Source organism: Pelophylax lessonae, assembly GCF_965119305.1.
Source record: "Pelophylax lessonae genome assembly, chromosome: 1".
In the NCBI taxonomy this organism is placed as follows: domain Eukaryota; kingdom Metazoa; phylum Chordata; class Amphibia; order Anura; family Ranidae; genus Pelophylax; species Pelophylax lessonae.
Genome location: NC_138768.1, coordinates 488,091,609 through 488,108,920, shown reverse-complemented (window position 1 = coordinate 488,108,920; position 17,312 = coordinate 488,091,609). Strand labels below are relative to the sequence as shown.

The window sequence follows — 17,312 nt, the reverse complement described above, 5'->3', positions numbered from 1 at the left end:
TCAATTTATAGTCCATATAAAAAGATTATAGCATTGTGATAGGTTATATAACCATAAAATTTCCATCCACAAATAGCCGCTTCCACAAGGGGATTGGAAGCAAAATCCAGCAGGAGCTACAGAGTATAAAAGAGAAGACAGGCGCCTCTAAGTGTAGCAATATGGTTCCATTTAATGAAGGTACAACATTTAGCAACTCACATGGTTGATGAATAAAAACAGGCACATCTAAGTATGCAGGCATCCGGGGTAAAGCTGTCCACATAGACCATCTTCTGCACCACCTGCTGCTAGTCTGTAATCCTGACCGGGAAGACCACCATGCAGTAAAACGATCTCAAAGCAAGGGGCAGCATGGAAAGGATGACGTAGATGGCGGTGCGGAGGTTGGTCCTATGTGGACAGCTTTACCCCTGATGCCTGCATCCTTAGATGTGCCTGTTCCAATCATCAACCATGCGAGTTGCTAAATGTTGTACCTTCATTAAATTTAACCATATTGCTACACTTAGAGGCACCTCTCTTCTCTTTTATACTCAGCTGTGACTTGAGGCTACTTGTATATCAAGACATCGCTGGTATATCAAGTCAAAATTTATTTGAAAATTTTGCTTGTCTTGCAAAGCGCTCTTAAACCAAGTTACTCTCAAACCAAGGTTTTACTGTATATGGAACATATATGTGTTTTTAACTTGGTCACCATAGGTATAGAGTGCGTGGCTGCACCATTCCTTGAGATAACATGTTCATATGGGTATTGCCCGTAAAATCAATTACCGATAAGGGAATATACATTATGGGGACACTTCCGCAGTAACTCATCTTCCGGCTTGCCAATTTACATAATTGCAGGCGGGAGTAGGGGCGGAGCTTGAGTTATTTAAGTCCTACGGTTCGATATGCCTCCTATGCTCTGAAGACGTCACCGGAAGTGACAAAACGCGTTAGCTTGGAACGCATAGCGAGGGCACGTCGCGTTGGTTGGATCGCAAGCCAGGAGTCGGAAGCTACTCCGAGAGGACGTGCAGCCCGCACCGTACCGCTGACCACCAATGTAAACGGCTGGAAAACTTTTTAATGCCGATAACCCTATTCAGGGTAAATAAACGTAACTTCATACTGCACTATCTGGAGCATTCTTCTCTTTCCCATACATAAAATCGGATCGTTAACACGGAAGCCTGAGGGATTGTTGCCATCCCAGGGGATATCTTGAGGAGATCCGTTGAGCCCAGGGGGCTCACTAAGCCTGATTGGTTCTGGTGCCATAAGGCATTCAGTACCCACATCATTTGGTTCTGGTGCCATTAGGCATTCAGTACCCACATCATTTGGTAAGTGACCCAACCTTATCTATTTGGAACAAGGAACATCTGAGTTTTATATATCAAGTCTGAACAGAAGCACTTTGTATGAACTTTGGACATTTTTTGAAAGGATACTATCATTGTTTTTATCAATAATCACTGTTTAATTGCCATTTATAAGATTTATGCACGTTTTTATTCACAACCATTGATTTTGATTAGTATTTATATATTTATTACCACTTGTGTTAACATAACTTACACCATTGCACTTTACCAACCACTGGAGTATTGGATTATATTTAATTTTAAGCAAGAACTGTATTCAGAGAAATCATACCAACCCAACTGAAAAATAGAGGGGTGGGTACTGCGTCTGTCAATGAGCTTAAGAGAAAAGGATTTTACGGTAAGTCAAAAATCCAGTTCTCTCTGTCGCTCATTGACAGACGCAGTCTTCTTAATTGATATCAGTGGGGACATCCCAAAGCAATGCCATAAATGAGGGGTGGAACAGCAGAAACAAGTCCACAAGGCTAAATATAGCCAACCAGGAACATAGGACTCATCGAAACAATAAGAGGAGACCCACCTGAGAAACAAAAACCCTCAAGGGAGACTAAGGGCCCCCTCAAACAGCAGCCTGCAAAATTTGCGGCCAAAAGAGGCATCCGCAGATGCCAGTACATCAACTTTATAAAACTTTGTAAAGGTGTGAACTGACGACCAGGTAGCTGCCTCGCAAACCTGAAGTAGAGATGCCGGATGGCGAAAAATTCAGGAAGCACTAATCGCCCGAGTAGAATGCGCCTGAACAGGGAAAGGAGGAACCTGACCCTTATCGAATAAGCCTGTACCACTGTCTGCCTGATCCATCTGGAAACAGTAGCAGCTGATGCAGGCAACCCCTTTCCAGGGCCATCCATGATCACAAAAAAACAAATCTGACTTCGAAAAGAGTCAGTAGTTGCCAGGTACACCCTGATTGCCTGAACCACATCCCAAGCATGCAATGCAATTTCTTTCAGATGTTTAGGCTTAGGACACAAAAGAGGCTAACAAGATGTCTTCATGCAACTGAAAACTGGAAACCACCTTCAAAAGGAAGGAAGGACGGATCCAGACAAAGTACCACTGTATCCCTATAAACCATTAGATAGGAAGAATGACAGGACAATGCCGACAGTACCTACACCCTGCACGCAGAAGTAATAGCCACAAGGCCACCTTCTGGGACAAGGTAAGCAGGGGAATCTCCTGAAATATTTTTAAGGGAGGATTCTGGAGAAGCGACAGCACCAAATCAAGGTCCCAAGGTGGTAACGGAGGTCGCACCTGAGGTACCAGGTGTCGCACCCCCTGGATGAAGTTACGCACCAGGGAAAGGGTGGTTAATAGCCTTTGGAAGAATATTGCCAAGGCCGAGACATGAACCTTGATATACACAAGGCCAACTTTTGATGAACTCCCTGTTGAAAAAAAATCAAACAAACAATCGAGCCACCAAGCAAGAGCGTGTACATGTATAAATACATAAGGGGCCCATATAGTGAACTTGGTGTGGGGTTGTTCACTTTAAGGTCAACACAGAGGACAAGGGGGCACTCTTTACGTCTAGAGGAAAACCGATTTCGTCTCCAAATACGGAAAGGTTTCTTCACCGTAAGAGCTGTGAAAATGTGGAATAGACTCCCTCCAGAGGTGGTTCTGGCTAGCTTACTAGATTGCTTTAAAAAAGGTCTTGATTCTTTCCTGGGTGTACTTAAAATACGTGGGTACTAAATTTTTTTTTTTTTTTTTTTTTTTTTTTTTTTTTTTTTTTTTTTTTTTTTAGGTAAAATTGATCCAGGGAATATCCGATTGCCTCTCGGGGGGGATCAGGAAGGAATTTTTTCCCCTGCTGTAGCAATTTGTATCATGCTTTGCTGGGGTTTCTCGCCTTCCTCTGGATCAACTGCAGGTATAGGATTGTATGGTTGGGTTTTCAATATGTTTTTTTTGTTGGTTGAACCAGATGGACTTGTGTCTTTTTTCAACCTGACTAACTATGTAACCCCAACAGACGCATACCACGCAACATACGACTTCCACGTACGATGATAGAGCTTTCTAGAAGTCGCTTTCCTCAGTGTAAGCAGAGTAGGAATGACTGAAGCAGACAATCCCCTGTCCGTCAGCACCCGGCATTCAACAGCCAAGCCATCAAAGCCAGCGACCGCAAAACAGGATGGAAGATTGGCCCCTGACCGTAGGTCCCCCCTGAGAGGAAGTCCCCAGGGAAGGACGGCGACTAGCCTAACCAGGTCGGCGTACCAAGCCCAATGAGGCCAGTCCGGAACCACAAGAATGACCGGAATCCCTTCCGCCTCTATCCCACGAAGAAGTCTCACTAGTAACAAACCGCTGCACATTACTGTTGATTCGGGACACCAACAGATCCACATCTGGAGTGCCCAAACTAAGGCACAACTGGTTGAACACCCCTGGATGGAGAGACCATTCTCCTGGAATGGAAACAGCAGAGAGAGCCAGAACAAAGCGTTGCACCCATCGGAGGATGCCGGCCACTTCCAAGGCCGCAAAGGCACTTAAGACACCCCCCCCCCCCGGCGATTGACATAAGCCACGGCCGTGGCATTGTCCAAATAATTGCACACTGGACAACCCCAGTTGATCGCTCTCAGTTTCAGTACATTAATAAGCCAACCTAGATTGTTTCAGGGACCAAACTCCCTAAGCAGAAAATCCCCCGAGAACCCCTCCCCACCCGGATAGACTGGCATCCGTGGTGACAATAGTCCAATAAATCTAAAGGAAGGACTTCCCTTGAGTAAGCATCAGGGACTGAAGCCAGCATCAGGGACTGAAGCCACCATATCAGGTACTCCCTGGTCACCTGGCTCAGCTGGATCTGATTGTCCAGGGAAAACGGAATTCTGGTAAAATCTTACTTGTAAAATTCCTTTCTCTGAGTCCTCCGACAGTCTGAAAAGAAATTTGTGTATAATCGCGCCTAGGTGCTAAAAAATATATAATATAATTCGGTGTCTGTGGGAAGCAGCAAAGTATCAAGTGCACTAAAATTAGTGATCTGGGAAAAAGTGAAAGGGAAAAATACTGCGCTACCCTGTGTAAGTAGGATGAACAGCTCAAAACAACGGATGATTGAACAATGTAAATATGTAAAACAATATGGGTAAGTAAAAAATAAGTGAGTGTGGATCACTCCAATACCTCAAATATAAAAATGGCACTGTAAACTTATAAATATAGTGCATAAATAATAATAATAATAAACATTATGATAATTAATAATATATAACACTGGTGATGATGGTGACAGTCCATAAAAAACGTGACTAAAGTGCAAAAAAGTGCTGCATTGAAAGTCTCTTTAGTGCAATAACATTCAGTGGTGACTCCTGTGGCCCTCTGCTTCACCCTTCAATGCTCAAAAGGTAAGGTAGTCCACTTACCAGATGTAGTTGATTCTTATGGCGTACGCCAAAAAGAATCAAAAATCGCTTGTGTGTTATTCCTGGTGTCAGATGACCCGGTTCCGTGTTGAGCCCATATGCACTCGGGATAAACAAGAAAAGAAAGAGCTCCTCATAGTGTGAAAAAGTAACGTCCTTTATTTTTCACTCGAACACATGGTATACACACTCTTCATCTTAAAAGTCATCCAGTAAAAAGTCCATAAAACACTGTGGTAAACTCCAAACGTGATAATAAAAACTAGTGCAAACTCGCAAGTAAAAACGGTGAGGGGTCACAGCAAAAATGGTGGGTACCCGCTGAGGGGGTCTCCTAGTAGATAGGTTACCGCTGCTGAGCTCCTGTGGTGCCTCGCGGCACGATACAACAGGACGCTGGTGAAACTCCGCTGTTGGCGCCTTACCCGGAAGTGGTGTAATCGGCGTGCGGTCCAGCAATGGCTCAGAGCGAGGCAGCGTGCGTACCGACAGTCGCCTCCTCCTCGAAGTCATCAGTGTTGGGTATTGACTTCTGCTCCGCAGGAGTAGCTAGGCATAAAGACTTAGTCAAAAGAACAAAGGCATTTGCATATACACACCCATGGGGGCTGTCCCATCTGGTCAATACCCCCCTGCAGTGACCACTCCCAACTCAGTTTGGTAGCATAGCAGTAGGTAATAAGAACCCCAAAAGAGGGGCGGGGGCGGCGACTGTCGGAGGACTCAGAGAAAGGAATTTTACAGGTAATATTTTACAAAAATTCAGTTTTCTCTTACGTCCTTCGACAGTCGCCGCCTCCTCTAAGTCATCACTGTTGGGATGTCCCAAAGCAGTATAGACATGAGGGGTGGGAGACGCAACAGTAGAAAAGGCAACGCAGTACCCCCATCAGAGAAAGGAACCTTACATGCACAGTAAGAGAAACTCTGTGCAACAGAAAAACAAATGCTCAACAGGAGCAACAGCCCAGGAAAGCAAATACCAACAGCCAGGGACCCATAAAAAAAACAAGGGTCCGTCATGGCACTGCCGCACTGAGAACCTTGCGGCCAAAGGAGGCGTCAGCTGATGCCAGAACATCTACCTTGTAGAATTTGGAAAAAGTGTGCACCGACGACCAAGTCGCAGCCTTGCACACCTGGGCCACCGAGGCCCGATGCCAATAGGCCCAGGAAGCACTCACAGATCTGGTAGAGTGCGCCTTAACAGGGAAGGCTGGAACCCGTTCCTTCAAAGCATAAGCCTGTTCAATGGTCTGTCTGATCCATTTGGCAATAGTCGCTGCGGATGCAGCCATGCCCTTACGAGGTCCCTCAGGAAGGACAAAGAGGGAATCCGTCTTCCAACAAGATTCCGTAGACGACAGGTAAACCCTGATCGCCCTGACAACATCCAAGGAATGCAGGGCAACCTCCTTAGGATGCTTAGGCTTCGTACAAAGCAAAGGTAGGACAATGTCCTAATTAATGTGGAACTCAGAGACCACCTTAGGAAGAAAGGAGGGATGTGGACGGAAAACCACCTTATCCCGGTGAATCACCAAGTATGGAGAACGGCAAGATAACGCTGCCAGTTCCGACACCCTGCCAGCCGAAGTGATCGCCACCAAAAAGGCAACCTTCTTCGACAGCAGAGGCAATGATATATCCCGAATGTTTTCAAAGGGAGCACGCTGTAACACGGACAGAACCAAGTTCAAGTCCCATGGAGGTAAAGGCTCCTTCCTGGGAGGAGCCAAATGTCGCACACCTTGAATGAAGGTGCGAACCAGAGAATGGGACGCCACAGGGCGTTGGAAAAGAATAGCCAGTGCGGACACCTGGCCCTTGATCGTGGCCAGCACCAGGCGCTGGTCCACACCAGACTGGAGGAAGACCAAAACTCTCGACACCGAGTACGAGCGAGGGGAGAAATAAGCCTTCCAGGTACGGTAATAGATTTTACCAGAGGAGGTTTTTTCTAGCCCTGACAAGGGTAGGAATGACCTCAGAGGAGAGACCCCTGTCCCTCAGGACCCGGGTCTCAACAGCCAGGTCGTTAAAGCCAGCGACTGTAAAGCAGGATGGAAGATCGGACCCTGAGACAGGAGATCTTCCCGCATTGGCAGCCGCCACGGAGGAGCCACTGCCAGGTGAACAACGTCGGCATACCAGGACCAGCGTGGCCAGTCCGGCGCCACCAGAATCACCAGGTGCGGTTCTGAGGCTAACCTGCGGAGGAACCTGGATAGTAACTGAATCGGACGAAAGGCATACATCAGACGATACTGATGCCAAGGGGCCACCAACGCATCTGAGGCGTCCGCCAGCGGATCGCGCGTTCTTGACACGAACCTTTCAGTTTAGCCAAGATGCGAACAGATCCATGTCCGGGGATCCCCACTTCGCACACAGCATTTGGAAGACCTCCGGGTGTAGGGACCATTCCCCCTGGTCCAGGGTCTGGCGGCTCAGATAGTCGGCCTGCCAATTCTCCACACCCGGAATGTGGACTGACGAAATTGCCGGGACATGAGTCTCGGCCCAAGATAGAATGTCGGTCACCTCCCGGGCCGCTCGAGCACTCCTGGTGCCCCCTTGGTGGTTGATGTAAGCCCCCGCGGTAGCATTGTCCGTCTGTACTCAGACAGGACGGCCCCGAAGGCGGTCCGACCACTGGAAGAGACAGTCTTATCGCTCGCAATTCCAGCACATCGGGAGGGAGGACTCCTCCTCCGACCAAGTGCCCTGGGCAGACAGGTTGCCCAGGACTCCACCCCAGCCCGACAGGCTGGCATCCGTGGTAATCACCGTCCACACCAACGGATGGAAGGACTTGCCTTCCGCCACCAACGGGGACTGGAGCCACCACAGAAGAGCCAATCTGGTCTGACGACTCAAGGAGACACTCAGACCCAGGGACTGAGGTAGTCTGTCCCACCTGTCCAGGCTCTCCGCTTGGAGAGCCCGCGTGTGAAACTGAGCAAAGGGTATCGCCTCGAAGGCCAAAACCATCAACCCCAGGCCCCGCATACAGGCCCTGAGTGACGAGGACGGGCTGTCCCTGAGGGACCTGATCTCATCCCGCAAAGTCCGAAGCTTGTCCTCCGGCAAGAACACCTTTGCCTGAGCAGAGTCCAGAATCATTCCCAGGTAGGGAAGACGAAGCGATGGAGACAACGTCGATTTCTGAACGTTGATGGTCCACCCGAACTCCTGGAGCGTCTGTACCGTGGTGGACAGATCACGCACTAGGTCCTGGCTGGCACGTGATCTCAGAAGTAGATTGTCCAGGTAACCCAAGACCGCAATGCCCTGAGCCCTCAGCAGGCCCAGAACCGGCGCCAACACTTGGTAAAAACCCTTGGTGCCGAAGGGAGACCGAAAGGTAACGCCACAAACTGGTAGTGGTCCTCTGCGATAGCAAATCGAAGGTACCGCTGATGACCCTCGAAAATGGGGATGTGCAGGTACGCATCTTTCAGATCTATCGAGGCCAGGAATTCTCCTGGACTCAAGGAGGCCACCACCGAATGGAGAGACTCCATACGGAACTTCCGAACACGCACGAAGCGGTTCAGTGCTTTCAGGTCCAGAATAGGACGCACTTTGCCCTCCTTTCTGGGCACAGTGAACAGATTTGAATAAAACCCCCGAAACCTGTCCCAATGAGGCACTGGGACAATCACCCCCTGAGCAAGAAGGTCCTGTACTGCTTGGTGCAGGTCCTGCAGACGCCCGGAAGGCAAATGAAGATTTGGAGGGAAAGAATCTGTCCGCCGGCCGGGAAAGGAATTCGATCTTGTATTCCGATCGAACGATTTCCAGAACCCACCTGTCCGATATCCGGAGCAGCCAGGGTTGGAGGAAAACGTGCAAATGTCCCCCCACCCCTGAAAGGGGTGAGGGCGCCCCTTCAGGCAGAGGCGGACTGACCCACCGAGCTGGCATTGCCTGACTTCTGCTTACCCGCCCAGGGCTTCTTCTGACTGGCCTGGGCCTTGAAGGGCTTGCCCTTGGATTGGTTCCGAAAGGCAAGAAAAGGACCCGAGTGGATCTAGGCGCAGAACCCCGCTTGCCTCGAAAGGACTTGTTCTTCGGGTTCTGGGGCAACAAAGTGCTCTTGCCCCCCGTGACGCCTTTTACCAGGGTATCCAACGCCTCGCCAAAAAGGCGAGAGCCAGCATAGGGAAAATCAGCAACTGTTTTCCGCGAGGACTGGTCAGCCGACCAGCTCTTTAGCCAGATCAGTCGCCGGTTAAGTACCGAGACACTAGAGAGGCGTGCTACTAAAGGGGCCTCATTCAAGGCCGCATTACACAGATACATGATTCCCTGGTGGATTTGATCCACCATTTCCAGCCGGGAAGGCGGAACATCATCAGACACGAGGTTGCTCCTAAGCACCTTCCTCCAATCAGCCACCGCCTGAGCCACCAAAACGGACGCGAAAACGGGTCTGACCAATGAGCCCGCCACAGTATAGGAATGGCGGGCCAGAGACTCCAACCGCCGGTCCGTGGGATCCCGGAAAACCGGGGTATCCTCAGAAGGAACCAAGGTAGCCTGGTTTAAAAACGGCCACAGTGTGATCTACCTGTGGAGGCACACACCATCGTGATTCCGTAGCCGGCGCAAAAGGATAAAGCAATTTGAACCGACTAGGCACCAGGAATGGACGTTTTAACGTGCGCCACATTTCATTAACAGTGTAATGAAACTCAGCTGGGCAGGGAAAAACCTGCGCCGACTTGCGGCTCCTGTGCGTCCCAAATGAGGACACAACGCCCGGAGGACCGGGCTCATCCTCCAAATGTAGTGTTTCCTTAACAGAAACAATTAATTCATCCATGGTCGCCCGCTCTTCAGGCGACCCCGGGGAAGAGGTATCAATCCCTTCCTCCCCCTCAGACCCCAGCAGGTCCATGGATGAGCGAGACCCTGAAAAGGGCACGCTCGCAGCAGCAGCCATATCACCATCTGAATCAGAGGAGAGAGACAATCTGGGCGTCTTTTTTGCAGCACGTTCAGCCATCAGCATTTCCATATTTGACACCAAGGTCGCCGCTACAGCGGCCAAATCAGGTCTTAGAGGGGCCACAGGAGAACTGGGGACTCCCACCAGAGCTGGGGGGAATTTGCTGTCCTGAGAATCCATTGCTCAAGGTGACAAAAAACAACAGTGCAATAAAGTTAGTACTGTCCCTTTTAGATCGCTGCGGAGTGCGCAGCCCACCGCTTCAGCTACAGTGACAAAGACCCCCAAACAGGAGAAGAAAAAAAACTGAGCCAGAAATGACAATACAGAAAGATATTGAGAGCAATAACCTGCAGAGCCCCGCCCCGCAGAGTGTTGCCACCGATGTTCTGCTTCAGTGGAAAAGGAAATGCTGCTAGAGTAGGCTGAACTTACAGGCTGCATGACTCAGGGAAAATGGCTGCCCCATAGGATTGCATGGAAGGCTCCGCCAAAATGGCCGCCAGACATGCGGTCGGAACAATCGTTCGGCTACCGCAAAATGGCGGAGGATGGCGCCAAACAGCATGTAGATTGCCCATAGAGAAGCCAAACATGCCTGCCCATACCTAAAATGGCGGACCCCGCGGATCTTCCCCGCTGCGGCCGCCACACACACAGTCTGCACCCCCAACAAGCACCGAAGTGACACAGGGAAGGGGAGCCCCAAAAACATACAGCACCGCAGCGCATGCACAAGCGATCCCCGCAGGGCCCGCATCAGGGAGTCACACAGGTACAGACATGGGGGACACAGCAACACAAGGCTGCCACCCCAGACAGAGGCCCCACACAGAAGTACTTACCTGTACCAGATGGCGTGGGGTGCCTCTATGAACGGAAAGCCGCTGTCCTCATATGACAGGGAGTGCCGTTTGCCAGGGACATGACACTGCAGCATCGCAGATGTGTCCAGTGAGGTAGCCACCTCACGGCTGCATCCCTGCTGAGAACAGGGATGGGTCGTTCGTAGTGCCAGGACGAACCACGGCTGAACGCTCGATGACGGGCTGGGGGTCCATCTGACCCTCTGCCCTGGAGAACCAGGGCGGTCAGTCCGAATCCCAGCACCGCAGGAATCCATCTTCTTCCGAAGAATCGACTAAAACTAAAGCTGACAAAATAAACAGCTAGTAAAGTAAGAGAAAACTGACATTTTCAAAGAAAATCAAATAAAAAAAAGGATTAGATAGGCTGAGACTGTAGCCCCAGCACAGGGAAGCCTAACTACTCCTGACGCTAGGCAGAATGAAACTGAGTTGGGAGTGGTCACTGCAGGGGGGTATTGACCAGATAGGACAGCCCCCCATGGGTGTGTATATGCAAATGCCTTTGTTCTTTTGACTAAGTCTTTATGCCTAGCTACTCCTGCGGAGCGGAAGTCAATACCCAACAGTGATGACTTAGAGGAGGCGGCGACTGTCGGAGGACGTAAGAGAAATTTGATTTTTGTTCCATTTGAGAAGGGTTTCCTTCTGGAGGATTCACGTGTGGAATGAGCGAAAGGATCCGCCTCAAAGGACGACACCATCAGTCCCAGAACTCACATAAGGGTCAGAAGGGACGACCATTTTATGGACAGCAACAGCTGAATCGCAGTCTGGAGCTCATGGAGTTTTTCCGAAGGAAGAAACACACCGACTAAGGGCGATGCCAAAGTCAGGCCCAGATAGTCCAGTCTCCCAAGACCGATATCCCCCGCTGTCTCAACAGCACCAGAACTGGAGCCAACACCTATGTGAAGACCCGAGGAGCAGAAGCGAGACCAAAGGGTAACGCCACAAATTGATAAAGGTCCTCTCCCACTGCAAAGCGCAGAAGACGTTGGTATCCTGCGCATATGGGGATGAGAAGGTAAGCATCTTTGATATCTATGGAGGCCAGAAGGTCCCCCTGATGCAGGAAGGCCACCACCGTGCGAATGGATTCCATCTTGAATGTTAGAACCCGCAGGAAACAATTCAGCTCCTTAAGTCCAGGATTGGACGCACCTTGCCCTCCTTCCTGGGTACTGTAAACAGGCATGAAAAAAAGCCCCGGAAAGGGACCACACACGGAACCGGAACTAATACTACCTGTTGTACCAGGTCCCGTACTGCCCCCAAGAGCCAGTAAGTGATTTGGGGGGGGGGGGGGCGCCTTACAGTGGAAGGGAAGAACCTTATTGGTGGGGCAGAGCGAAACTCGATCTTGTACCCAGACCGCATGACCTCGTGAACCCATCTGTCTTGGGTCCGGGAACCGGCAAAGACCTCCCCCCACCCCAGATATGGGTGGGGGCGCACCTTCAGGCTGAAGTGGCCTTGTCCTCAGGTCTGGAGAGGTTTGATTTTAGTTTTCCAGACCAGGGTCGCTTGGAACCCCCCCCCCCCCCGAGGGAGCCTTGAAGGACTTTGCCTCATCGACTGACCCTGAGGGACGAAAGAACTTCCTGTGTGCTGAAAAGGAGGATCCTCGTCAGCAACGGGGGTCACCACCCTTGGTAGCCTATGGGAGAAAGGTACTCTTACCCCCAGTGAGACTTGATAAAGTCATCCAGGGTAGCCCAAAGCAGGCAAACCCCCGGAAGGGGAAGATCAGTTAAGCTTTCTTCCAAGTCTGATCCGCAGACCAGCACTTCAGCCACAACATGCGCCGGAGGAGAACTGCCGAAAATGACAAGCATGGGAGCAGCATCCAGTGCGGCATCACAAGCAATTACAGCCCTAGCAACAGTTGGTCCAACAGCGCCGAAACAGCAGGGGGGAGCTGTCTCCTCTCCAGGTCACAGCGTAGTAGCGTAGCCCATTCAGTCAATGTTTGCAAAACCAGGGCAATCGTAAACACCGATCTTAAAGCAGACCCCGCCAGGGAGAACATAGTGCAGGACACCGACTCCGCCCTCCGATCCACCAGATCCTTAAGAGAAGGGGAATCCTCCACCGGGATCATAGTAGCTGTATTCAGTCTGGAGATCAGCTGATGTAGGTGGCACAGTTCACTTGTTAATGAGGGACTCTTCAAAAGGATAGCATCTAGCATCTGCGTAGGCATCCCAGGGGAACGTTTTGGATGGTCCCAATCTTTTTGAGCATATTGGCAAAGTACGCAGGAAAAGGAAAAACCTTTGCTGCTCTGGAAGGCTCGTGAGTGCCAAATGTAAGCTGCGTCTCAGTTGTGTCCTCCATTTTTAGAGTATCACGCACAGACACTAACCGTGCGTCCACCAGAACCTTGTCTTGCATGGCAGCGAAGGCAGAAAGGTTATCCTCACTATCAGAGGAGACATAGCGAGAGTGACGGATTCAGATTTTGAGGCATCAGATGAGGCAGGGGTAGGCAGAGGGCGTTTCTTAGCACCTCGCCTTTAAAGGCCACCTCCAGCCGGGACACGAACGATTCCAGGACCGCCGAAAGTGCATCTATAGACAGCTGGGAACCGGAGGGCCCTGCGGTTACCTCGAGGGAGTCAGGTGGGGACACATGTTCAGCATGGTCCATGTTACACCAGGGGAACCCGTTAGCAAATTTTGAGAAAAATTTTTTTTTTTTTTTTTTTCAAATCGTCCTGCCGTGCTATAGCGCCCCCAAGTGGTTAGGCAGCGCACACTAGAGACCTCCAGCAGAGAGAGAGAGGCCCCCAAGGCTCACCAACCCACAGCAAGATGCACCAGAAGGCCCAGTGTCTCAGCAGCACGTGTCAGCAGCGATCTTCAACCAAAAGAATGTCTGCAGATCATTGGGCCCGAGTCTAGGGAGGGGTTCCACCCACATACACACCTCCAGGAACTCCCATACAGTGAAACTCATGCACTGAAATACGAGCCGGGTGTTACATAGTAGATGAGGTTGAATAAAGACAACAGTCCATCCAGTTCAACCTGTGTAGGTGTGTGTGGCTGTAATCATCTCACATACCCATGAATGTTCTGATCCTTGAGATGTACGTCTAATGCCCCGTACACACGTGCAGATTATCTGAAGACTTTTGTCTGCAGACTTACCAAAACCATATGAGGTCAAACCTAAACACTTTCAATTTGTATGCAATCCGGCAGGCCCTTGCACTACATAGAAAAGGTAAATCTGAAGACAAAAGTCTTCAGATAATCTGCACGTGTGTATGGGGCATAAGAGTCTTTTGAAAGCCACCATACTTCCCGCAGAAACCACCTCTTGTGGTAGAGAATTCCACAATCTTGTAGCCCTCGCAGTAAAGAACCCCCCACGTTGCCTGAGGTTAAAGCGCTTCTCCTCTAATCGCATTGTATGCCCTCCAGTCCTCGTGCAATCCCTTCGATTGAACAGCTTTTTTTCTAAGCTGAGATCCCCATTGAGATATTTGTAAATTGCTATTATGTCCCCCCTCAGGCGTCTCTTCTCCAGGAATGGCCGCCGCCATGCAGAGCACATGTAGGCTACAAGAAAATGGCGGCCCGCAGTGCTAAAGGGGACCCCCCCGTGCCTACAGACGGATCGATCGGCAGATGGGCCTGGAAAAAACAGGTTGCAAACCCCCCCCCCCGCACAAATCGTTAGGCTATCGCTGGTGGCGCACATCCCCCTCATCTGCGGCCTGTAACCCAGATTCAGCGCCCTGGAGTCACATCCCAACATCCCCAGTAGTGGGGGGGGGGGGTGAAAGGGCAGATAGGGGTGCGTAATAGGACAGAGGGGAACCCGGGATTGTGGGGGTACGACCATTCCAGGGAGGGGCCACATCCACCCCAAAACCCATCAGGGGGAGAGGGGGAACATTTTACTCACCATACCAGAACAGGCGGACGCCAACTCCTGACAGAACCCCTCTCCACCAAGGTGGTGGGGCTGTCGGCCAAATTGGACGCTGCGACTCGGGCTCAGACTGGCCGTATGTGATCTGGCGAGACATTTACCTTGCGGGGCAAGTCCCCATCCAGTGGGACTATGACGCGGCCGACCCAGTGCGGAGCTAGGGCCTGCATGTGCTTGTTGGCCGGCTGGGGTGACCACTGGATCTCAACATCCAGCCCGTTGCTCAGATCCTGCTTGTAGATCTCACAGAAACAATACGGAGAAAAAAAACTAGCTAAAAAAAAAAAAAAAATATCTAAAAAAAGCTTGCCAGGACCAGAGATCCCAGCAAGGAACTTGGGTCCTTACTCCTGACTAGGCAGATTAAAACTGGCATCCTATAGGAGGAAGTGAGAGGGTATACCCCTGGGACTGCCCTTAGGCATAGCCAGAACCTTTTTTCTGCTTAGGGTCCTACTCCTGTAGGGGGCAGTATAACCCTACGGATATCAATTAAGATAAGATATGTCAATGAGACACAGAGAAAGTGATTTGCTGGAGGGATTGAAGCAGGAGACCATAAGCAGCCCCTGCTGACAGACCCCAAATCTGCACACTTTGAGAATACACCGCTGACCCCAGCCATGGGCCATAGTTTGGATACAGACCCCTCTCTCTAAACATATTATACAATTTAAAATAAAATGCGCTTTTCCTCCAGTCCTTTTATTGTATGAGCATTCAGCACTCATTCCTACTGAACAGATTTGACAGTTGCCAGGTATCCCTGTCACACAGGCCTCTCATTGGCGAGATTGGGGAATATCATACAATCTAAATACCAATGTATAGCCCTATATTTGTCAAAGTAGCTCCGTAGATATTAGCCTTGTTCATGCAGGGCTTTAACCTCACGATTTTCATTCCCAGTGGACATGTATTACTTTGCTAGTCCCAACAGCTCCCCACACCACACAAGGGACGGCTACTGACCTGACTAGCTTTGTAGAACTGCTTCTTAAGCCCAGCCACCGACATTCCTGCAAGTGTCCCACCGTATAACTCCTGAAGTTCACCTAACTAGTCCAACTCAAGCTGTTCTCAGATCCCGGCTATGGAAACTACAAGAGTTCACTTCCGGTATGAAGAAAGGAAACGGGGGGAGGGCTGTGTAATGTACTACTTAGGACCAATGGCTTGAGTCTCCTGCGTGTAGTCTGCTCAATACATTTCTACGTGACGATGTCTTCCTTCTATTCTATTTCCCGGGGACGTGGCAGGCTCGCCTACAAAACTATGAATTGTCCTATACTCCTGCAAAAGCTCATAACACTAATATCTTTCCAGCTCATGCCTTTTTTTTTTTTTTTTTGGGGGGGGGGGGGGGGTAACGGGAAGGAATACTGAGATCACACAGTAACTAAAAATGTTTTCGCTCGCAGGAAAGGGCTGGCAGATTTTATTGTAAGAAGTGTTGTGCTGAAGGACAGTCTGCCTTATGTTTTAGTTAACCACTTAAGCCCCGGAAGATTTTACCCCCTTCCTGACCAGGGTTTTTTTTGCGATTTTTTACTGCGTGACTTTAACGGACAATTGCGCGGTCGTGCGACGCTGTACCTAAACGAATTTCACATCCTTTTTTCCCACAAACAGAGTTTTCTTTTGGTGGTATTTGATCACCTGTGCGATTTTTTGATCATGCGCTATAAACAAAAAAAGAGTGTAAATTTAGCAAAAATAACAATATTTTCACTTTTTTTTATATGAAATCCCCCCCCCCCCCCCAAAAAAAATGTAAAAATCAAAATTTTTTTAACATTTTCAGCCAATTTGTTTTATGCTACATATGTTTGGTAAAAAAAAAAAAAAATCGCAAAAAGCGTATTTTGATTGGTTTGCGCAAAAGTTATCGTGTTTACTAACAAAGGGAAAGATTTCTGTCATTTTTGGTGTTTTTTTTTAACGAATAATGGCGGCAATCTGCGTTTTTTTTTTGCGGTACTGCGACATTGCGGCGGACAGATCGGACCCTTGACTGACATTTTTGACACTTTTGGGGTTACCAGTGACATTACTGCAGTAATCAGTGCTATACATATGCACTGTTACTGCAAAAATGACACTGGCAGGGAAGGGGTTAACTGTATTGGAGAGGGAGGGGTTAAGTGTGTCCTAGGGGCGTGTTTCTAACTGTGATGGTACATGTCTACTGTTGTAAAAACAGAGATCAACGGTTCTACATAGTAGAACTGTCTGATCTCCATTTTTACACAGGGGAGAATGACAAGCAGCATGTTTACATAAGCCGCCCGCCTTTCTCCCGCTCTACCGACGATCGTAGTGTGACCGGCGGACATCGGGTCCGCCGGTCACACGCCCGCACTCCTCTGTGAACGAACCAAGGCATCGCATACTAGCTCATTATGAAATACTTACCTTAGAACGAGCCCTTGCCGTGCCGCCCGCTTACCTGTATGACGGGCGACATGTTCAGTCGCCCGTCTTCCGGGATCACGCACTCCCGTGCGCCCGCGCGGGAGCCGACGGTCAGGGCACGGGGCTCTGAAGCGCATGCGCCAGCGACGTCACTGGCTGCATTTAAGGTAAATATCTCCTAAACGGTGCATGTTCAGGAGATATTTACAGTACCTATAGGTAAGCCTTGGCTTACCCATAGGTACAAGTTGCAGAGGAGGGTTTACTTCCTCTTTAATGTGGACCTCCAAATACAAAACAAAAAATGTTGAAATATTTTCCTAAGTAGCTACAAGGGATTTAATG

The 17,312-nt window shown here is 49.7% G+C and overlaps 1 protein-coding gene across 2 annotated transcripts in view; it reads right to left on the bottom strand.

Moving 5' to 3' along the window:
- Positions 1–15,682, bottom strand: part of SH3GL1 (SH3 domain containing GRB2 like 1, endophilin A2) — a 919,809-nt gene extending 904,127 nt beyond the window's left edge. For both annotated transcript variants that reach the window (XM_082263930.1, XM_082263931.1), the window contains exon 1: positions 15,525–15,682. In XM_082263930.1, coding sequence (XP_082120056.1) covers positions 15,525–15,569 — 45 coding nt within the window. In that variant the 5' untranslated portion in view covers positions 15,570–15,682. The remainder of the gene's footprint in view (positions 1–15,524) is intronic.
- Positions 15,683–17,312: the final 1,630 nt, after the last annotated feature.